General features: G+C 30.7%; 1 protein-coding gene across 1 annotated transcript in view; it reads right to left on the bottom strand.

Moving 5' to 3' along the window:
• The window catches only part of LOC105620672 (nuclear receptor coactivator 7), an 83013-nt gene that overhangs the window by 32672 nt on the left and 40761 nt on the right, over positions 1-9580 (bottom strand). Inside the window, exon 5 of the mRNA XM_012202161.1 lies at positions 3891-4119. Within this exon, the coding sequence (XP_012057551.1) occupies positions 3891-4119 (229 nt within the window). The remainder of the gene's footprint in view (positions 1-3890; positions 4120-9580) is intronic.

The following is a 9580-nucleotide window of genomic DNA, read 5'->3' as shown; positions in this document are numbered from 1 at the left end:
AACGTAACTTACTACTTGTTAGTTACTTCGTCTCTTCTTCTACAACTTAATTATTATATCTCAGTACTTACTAGTAGAGTGTGAGAGACATATTATATATATATATATATATATATATATATATATATCATACAAGTATCGAATCATCGCGATTAAAGTTTTTCATTTCGGAGTAAAAGACTGATTTTTTTATGGTAAATAGTATTAGTAAAAGTATTTTTATGAAAATTGTCAAAGATATATATAATTCATTTTTTTACATTTATCGTTAAAATGTCTAATATTTATTTTATATTAAACATTTTAACGTTTCGGTTATTTCGATATTATATTAATTTTTATCTTTATAACTTTATGAATATTGAAACAAAAATATCCTTGTTGCTGCAATGACGATGGCTACGGATGGATATGAAAAATGAATTCTAAAACAATAATATAGCATCAAATGTTTAAAATAAATACATATCCTGGTATAGTAAAAAACTTGTGTTTTACTAGATTTTTTTATTCAAAGCTTCTAATTTTTTCAGTCATTTTTATCTTCAGACAGTGTCAATTATACTAATAAGGTATTATCTATGTTAATAACAGTATGAATCATCACTTATTTAACTTTGAAAATCGGAGTAAAATATAAAATATCTGTCGTTCAAATAATTAGAGATAGTATATTAATAAGAGATAGTATATTTAAATCTAATCAAATATTTTAACACACAATGAATATTAAGAAAAATGAATTTTATATTTTGCATGAAATTGAAGGGAAAAATAATGGATTTCTTTTTACTACACCTAATATGTTCTTTTATATATTTAACATGAATTCAATATGTTCTTCATGAATTCTATATCATACTGATTAAAAAGTGGTTTTTATTATTAAAAAAAACTCGTTGATATTTTTCTCCGAAATAAATAAGTCTTCTTAATTTTAAGTCACCTTTGTAATGCAATTGCATTTTTCGCGGTGTCTGCTGTGTCGATCTTTCGATACGCAGATCGCAAAAGATGCAATTCAACATCGGCCGCGATCAACTTCATCTTTTTTCGCCTTTTCTCTCCGATCTTCTCGCACTACAAAACGTGATGCCGCGTACACGTGTCGTATTAATGTTGCGATCGCGTGTATATATTTCGCGTTGCAGTGCGATATGGCGGCGGCGGTAGTGGTAACGGCGTCGATAGCGGTGACAAAGCGCTTCCCGAAGAAGAAGAAAAAGAAGACATAAATAAACTTCGAGCGAGTGCGCGTAACAATTCGCTTGGTATTGTTCCACTATAAACAGACAAACAGCCGAGTAGTGAATCACGCAATTGTGTAACGTCAGGACTCAAGTTTTCTATCACGTTCGACGTACCTAAGCGTTAATCATTTCCCTCACAAGTGCGTATACAATACGGATGAACTGGTTGTCATAAATAAATAAGCAATTCCATATTTTTAGAAATTAGATATGTGTTGTGACTGTTTCTGTTAGTATACAATACACATTACGAGAAAGAGACAATACAAAATATCTCGTTTTTTCTTTCTGAGGAAAAAAATTGTATTTATTATTTTATTAATTTATATCGAGAACCTATATTTTCGTTCATTTTTTATTATTAGGCCATCCGATAAATTATATTTTTTACAAACAGTTGAAGAATGAAACTTTATATATTTATTAATTTAATCTTTAATACACACAATGATTTTCCTTTACTACACATGAGCCATTTATGAATTAATTTTCATCACTTTAATTTAATCGCTTTAATTAAATATACAAAAATTATTAAATGATTCTAACAAATATTACTTTAACATTTTAGAAAGATATATACCTGTAAGGTTGTGTATTTAAAAATATTATATATAAATAAATATTATATATAAATATAATATTATATATATAAATGTTAAAACTAGTTACTTGAGGCTTCTAGTTTTTTCAAAGAAAGAAAATTGCGAAATGACCCAATCGTATGTACTAAAAGTTAATGCGTAATCACCATTTTGCTCCTTTCTTGTTTATCACCTTGAAATCAATTTTTCAATTTCATTTGGATAGAAGCTATCCGGCTTTTGATCTTTGAAACAAAATAAATACAGTATCAGTTCGCTTCTCACCCTGATAAAATGAACGGCAAGATTCACGAAACGTTGGTATTAGCAACAGATCACGTCATCCGTATGGTGATAATTTGTAAACCCTTTGGCACTTCAAGAAAACCTGTGAAAGTCTCAAAAGTATTAAAATAACGATCTAGCCGTTCATTCTATCTTTATCACTCATTTATCACGTGCGAAAGGAAGATAGAATGAAGCTTTTAACGAGTGAGAAACGAATATTCTAATATGTTACATAATTTTTCTGTAACTTTCTCTTTTTTTATATGAACTTTTTCTATCTTCAATCTATATATGTGACACAATTTTTCTAATTAACTTTCTCTTACAAAATTATTTGTGTTCAATATTGTGTTCAGTATTGTGTTCCAAGTATAACAATTTAAAAGTAATAACAATTTAAAAGATAATATTCTGACAGCGATTTATGCGATAAGTAATTCTGAGCTCAAAATTATTCTAATTAGCTCGCGCGAATGTGCGACGATGAGTGGCTCGATTGCTAATTTCTATCGATAATAATCGACAAGTGAAATGTGGGAGTTCCGCGGCTCGCCGCAGGCGACGGGCAAATAAAAAGCGAAAAGGCAATGTGTTAGTCACAATAGTGCTCCGTATCGATCTCTCGGGATCTGCGTGACGGATGTGGTAACGCATTAATATTCATTCGAACGTCGACTTTGTACGCAGATAATATCCGATATCCCAATTCTTTCCTCCGTATATTTAGCCAGGTGAGTGCCAATCTAACGTATATCACGCACAACGTCTGGGCGTAGCTACTCCGTGGATCTTGCTGCATTATTCATGCCCACGCATATATCAAATCTGTCTTGCGTATTAGCATAATGCGAGACAAGACTCCGGGCGACGAATCCGATGAGAATAAGGACGAGAGCTCTATTTTAATTGCATGCCCTGGTTGCAACGTAATAAAGGAAGAAAAAAAGGAGCACGTCATCCTTCGACGACCACTTATCGTGACAGCTGGATTATGTCTTTTTAACGCAAGTAGATTTTCAACGTCGTCGAAAATATTTTTTCCTTTTACTTCGTAAGCCATTTAATATTGCATTTGACGATAAGCGTGATAAGCATAATAAGATCGGATTATCGTTAGTAAAGTTTTAATTATCTATTCCTCGAAAGCTTGTTATTCTTACGGGCTATCTGTAATGTCATAATGATACGTAAACAAATTCCCGCTTCTCCACTTTCGTTCGCTAAACAATAATATAATTTTCTCTATCCTTGGGATCATATTTTTTCTTACATTAATATATCACTTTGGATGAAAATTCCATATAATTAAACATTTTTTTATACTTTTTACAAAAGGAAAGAATAATTTTGCTCAAGTACCTATCATCCAAATAACCATCAAAATAATTATATAGGAAATTCAAGCATGATGAATAATGTTGCAAAAAATGTTAATATTCTAACAAGCTTGAGCATCTTATATACCTAATTATTCCAACAAAAATTATTTTCAGATTTCTAAGCTAATTTTTGGATACTTCAGCAAAACTGTTCTTTTCGTATATAGAGATTATGATGCTGAGAAAAAGAATTGCTTCGATTAAAATTCTTTTTCCCAGAATTCTATATCCACCATTACAAAATCTTGAATGCACTATTTACAGATAAAAAAACTTGCAAGTGTAACTTTTTGTTGAATATAAACTCGAAGATATCGGCTTTAGTAAACATTGTACGATAACCCAATAAGTCAGCATCTAAGAAGATTAAATAAAACGATGAAGATTACCTTTTTCTTCGGGTGGTAGATCATCCTGAGACTCATGATCGTGGCAAGGGTCAGGGCTGGGCGCATCTGCGATTGATCCGCCTCCCGGACGTCCTTCTCCTTTCGCCGGCACCCATAACTGCTGACCGGAATAAATGAAAGTACTTCCGAGCCTATTCAATTTGCTCAGCTCGGATGGCGTCGTATCGAATCTTGCTGCCACTGATGTAAGCGTGTCTCTATCACCCACCTATAAGTATAAAAGTAAACATGTCATTAAGCGGAGATCAATTTACAGGGAATGTCCTCTCAGAAAGAATCACTTTTCTGCACGACCTAACGTTCCTCGCGTATCTCACGCAACCAACGAGAAGACATTATCGTTCTCATTGTTGTTTATGAAGCTTTTTAATCGAATAATTTAAAACAAACCAGTCAGAAAAATACGTCAAATGATTGAATCTTGATTTTTTTCATAAGCGAAAGAAGAATCTGAAGTTTCTAATTTAAATAAAGAAACACAGAAGCGGATACAAACTTATTGCATATACGCGTAATATCATCGTTGCATATCAATTTAATAATACGATGTGCGTATCATTATATCACAATTTTAATTTTTTTATGTAACGATAACAACTCTCCGCTTACACCAATGTGCAATAATGATACACAACAAGTCTATTCCATCTTAAGGACGTAATATACGTATTTTTTAAATAAAATGAAAAAAGTTATTACAAAAAATTTGATGGCAATTTAAAACTTGAATAAAAAATTATTTCAATATAAGTATAGATATGTTTTTAACAAATAATTAGAATAAAATAAAATTTTTATTTAAATTATAAAAAATTAATTAATTAAATTATAAAATTGCGCTATTAAATATAAATATTGATCTTAAGTCTATATTGGATTATTTTAAATGTATGTATATAACATTCATTTTTATATGGAAAATAAAAATTTCCAATTCCAGTCATTTTTTACAGAGACTGTGTATTCTTCCGAATCTTGAACATCCTTAAGATATTCCTATTGTCATAAATAATACATATTAGCAATCGATCTGAATTTCTTCTTTCTCACTTTTTTAAATCGAATCCGTATTTGCGCGCTAAGTGCATACAAATCTACTCGACGTAACGTTCCGGGAGGATCGCATCTGTGACAAAATCTCCGCTACTCCTTGTGCATCTGAGCTTTCTCTGGTACGCATTTTCTCGCACACGAGCGTCTGCGGCAGACACGGGGCCATTAGCCCATTTACATAAGCCGACAGAAACGGCGTGCTTGAGAGTATCGGACGATAGAAAATTGAATTCCTGGAAAAAGAACTTCGGCGAGATGCGACTGCGGCATGTTTCTTATGTAAATTCGTATACAACGACTTGCTATAACGATGCCGCTTCGGTGTTGCACGGCCGAACTATTTGTCACGGTTGCTCTCCTCTTCTTGAACAAAAGCCTCCCCGCGAGAAAGGATCGAGGGTAATTCAATTAAAAAGCTTCACGCAAGCGGACGCTAATCTCACCGTCGGCAAGTCTGCCATTTTCCAGAAACATCGGTGGAAAATAGGGTTTCCAACGCTTAAAATGCGATTTATGTTCCGCTGGGAAATTCGTTAATTATTCCGCCACACTTCAACCCTCTCTTCAATTGTACGTTGTCTACCACTTTCCTAGTGCTCTTGTAACTCTATTAGGTGCCACGACACGGAAATCTTGCTTTGCTATTATCATCTTTTTCGATAAAGTTCCCTAAGACTTTAAAGCCCTTCGTCGCTCGAACAATTAAGTCATTTACTTTCAAAGCATTTATACACAAAATCCATTTTTAAAATACTGCAATATTATACATACTGCAGTTTCCTTTATTATTTTCTGGGAATGAGTACATAGTTCTTATTATTTCTCAGAAATACGTTTTAAAATTTTAGATGTAATTTCTTAATTCCAATATTAATGTTAAGTTATAATTACATTAGTAATTATATATTTTTAATGTAATCAATTTTTAATTAATTAAGATAAATTTACTCATATTAATATTAAGTTTATAAAGTTATTCAAAAATTTCTTATTTCTAATTTTTATCTTTAATTATTTATAAAACTTCAGAATTATCCGTAATATTAAAAAATTTTTCATCTATTTTATGTACCATGTATCAGAATGCTCCTTTTAATAAATTCTTTTCGAAGAATATAATATAGAAAGTAGATATCGCTTAAATATCTGTTTTCGACATCCTTTATTCCGGATAAATATAGAACGATGGAGATTAGATGAGTGATTAGAAAGCAGCTCAAGATCCCTCCTTTCCTCCTCTCATTCGTGTCCTATTAGCAGTGCGATCAAACGAGAAAAAGAACGGCTATTCGTCTGACAAAGATTAGACGCGTGGGCGACAGGAGCCCAGCAAAAGGAAGAAAAGAGAGATCGATTAAAACAAAAAGCAAGAATCGCAGTGATGAAGCTGAAAAGAAGAGTAAAGAAAAAAGAGCGATGGAGGGCAGGATATTTTCTGCGGGGAAAGATATTTTCTGAAACTGAGAAAAGCAAAAAGACGAGTACGAACGATGGCCATTGTTTCAGTTTCCACGTCTTTTAGCTGCGGCTTTATAATCTTCATCTTCGTTTTCATTGAGTGAGATGCTGCCAAATCACAAAAGATCTTCCGCGAGAGAGAAGTTTTCTATTTTCTTTGTTTTTATTTCTCAAACTCGCCGATTTTCCGCATAACGCTAGAAAATTGATAATATGCAGTCTGTTTTCAGCAGTATATCATTTCTTATCAGTCCTCACATCCACCGAAAACATTTTCACGAATGCAATTGGGAAACTTTTGATTTTATTAATTGCAAAAATTATTGATTTCTTTAGATTTTAATCAAAATCTATTTAACTTTTAATACCTTCTGAAGAAATTTCAAAACTCTTTGGAGAAGAGCCAAAATTCAATTGTATCGAAATTTTTAAAATCAGATGCTGACTTTTCATAAAAATCGCTCTAGTAATCTAATATCGTAGGTTAATCGTATCAGATACTGACTTAACAAAAATCGTTCTTAACCTACGATGAATGTCATAGATTAATTACAAGGAATTTCAGTTAAAAATTATTACGTAGCTTTCAAGTAAGAAAATTTACTTGAATACTTTGATAAGTTAAACGGGAGCATAGATCGCTTCTAACCCGACATAGTTCAAATGAAAATATGCAGCACAATTATTAAGATGGGATTTATTAAATCCCATCTAATTTAACAAAGTCATAATAACATAAATGTTTTAAATATTTTAAATTAAGTTTAGTCCAAATTACAACAATAAAAGTAGATTTCTAAAATTTCTTTCGTTACTGTCAAACATATATTATTAAGTTATAGTAATTTCGAGGATTACAAGACAGAACTAAAAAAATTAAATGAAGAAAGTAAGATTATGTTTGTAATACATAATTTGGCATATTTTTTCTTGGTGATATCAGATTAAATTGAAAAATTGAAATTTTCCAAGTACTTTGCATTAATAATTGATACCAATGTAATTGGAAATTATGATAATGTTGATAACATTATCAAAATTTCTAGTTACAATAAAAAAACAAATACATCTTACTTAAATATCTCCATCCAAAAATCGATAAAATGATAAGTGTGAACCTGGAAACTTTTGTTGTTTAATTGTGCGCAATTGTGGCGAACATTGAGGTCATCAGCATGAGGAAAATAAGAGAAATTGTCAGATTATAGACGTTAATCGATCAACGCGATGCAAGGAAGCCGAAACGAGTGACATAAGCTAGGTTCTAATATAGAGCAGGAATTGCAACCACCGTGATTATCACACAGGAATTACGCTACGCCATAGTGATTTCACTGCCGTTAAACGGGATAACGCCAGCAACTACCGAAGGACGACGACCCATCAACGGATTAACATTACATGGATTGCGAAAATGTATTAATGTTGCGCATACACTCATAGAAATCATTTATTCTTATCTTCGATCAATTCAAAGCTGAAAAGTCATTTAAAAATTAATATTAAATTGTCTCCAATTTTTTCTTTTTTTCTAAATTTAGAAAAATAGATTTAAACAATAAAATCGTAACATATTTCTTACATATATTAATATTTCTCGTTTTTAAAAAAAATTATCTGTTTTTTGAATTTATTTTTGTAAAATTTCTTACTACATTTTTATGTAATTTTAGCTATTACTGCTTTTAAATTTGTTAATGTATTTAAAAACGTTGTGTGTGTTTTGCAGAATAATTTTTTCGTTTGAATTTAGTGCTCTTCTTTTATTTATTTTTTTTTGAAAAATAATTTTATATTATTATGTGAATTATGAAAATATACCATATGTCTCATATTATGCGCGGAAATCATTTCTTACAATCTTGAATTCTAATAAGCTGTTTAATATTAAATCCTTTTCTTTAAAATACTTTTCATTCTTTTCATTATTAATAATTATATTAATTTGTGCCAATTTTCATTAATTTCAATACATGCGATGTTATAATTTATTTTATTGATATGAAACGCAATTAATTACACAAGAATTACATCGTATGGAATCAACAGAAAATCAATGAAATAACGAATGCATTCGTAGAATTGAATTTATTTACTTGGCTATTTATAATACGTTGAAGATATAATAATCAGTGATATTTCCGCGAAATTTAATCGTAATGCTAGTAATAATTCTTTAATTAAATTGTGTATGTGGCAAGATAATTAAATAATTATTGTAATAACTATCTTTTGCTAATCTCTCTCATCAGAAAAAAGACGAAATTTCCACTAAAGTTAACATTTAAAAAGAAAACGGAATGCATCATAATGACATCAAGATCAGTTAAACTTGCACGGATTTCTGCTTTGCTCTATCTTCTCCGAAGGGAATCAGGAAATGCAGCTTGTGCAACAACTCTATTTCCTCGTCAGATAAATGTCGTGCGATCTTCCGTTCCCTGAAGAGAGCCTTTCACAAGCATTGCATTTGGAATAAGTTAGGGTTAGAAGGAAGAAAGAGAAGGATGTCATTCTTCCTAGAGTGTTGCACGATCGAGAAATTTCCCTCGAGATCTGTATACATGTGCGAAATCGGCAATCGATCAACTTTATGATCGTTACTTTATGGCGTTATAACACAAGATATACAATTATCGCGAATGAAAAAAGATTGAAAAACCTACAAAAAACTATACTCTAAAACGTTTTCTCTAAATGAATTATGTTTTTATTTATGTATGAGATTATGTTATACATATATTATTTTTTATCCGTTTTTACAATAATTTTACGGAAAGAACACTGAATCATAAAAAGATAATTGAATACCGATCTGAAAATAAATTTTGTTGGCTATCAAAATAATTATGTAAGACGCTCAGCTTAAGCTGATTCCTAAAATTTTTACAACGTTACTCATCATATTTGAGAATTCTACACAATTGTTTTAATGGTTCAACAAAATTATTTTGTAGTATCTAAAAATTTAACTAGATATCTGAGAATAATTTTATTGAACCATCATAATAATTATAGACAACTATCAAAATTTTTTGTAGCATTGCTCATCATATTTGAGTTTCCTCTAATACATAACAATTTTGATAGTTCAATAAAAATTTTCAGATCTGTATATATATATATATATATATATATTAGCTGAATGTTAATTTTAG

The sequence above is a fragment of the Atta cephalotes genome, assembly GCF_000143395.1.
Source record: "Atta cephalotes unplaced genomic scaffold scaffold00028, whole genome shotgun sequence".
NCBI classification, from domain to species: Eukaryota; Metazoa; Arthropoda; class Insecta; order Hymenoptera; family Formicidae; genus Atta; species Atta cephalotes.
Note: the sequence above shows the minus strand (reverse complement) of the source record. Positions and strands in the feature narration are given on the sequence as shown.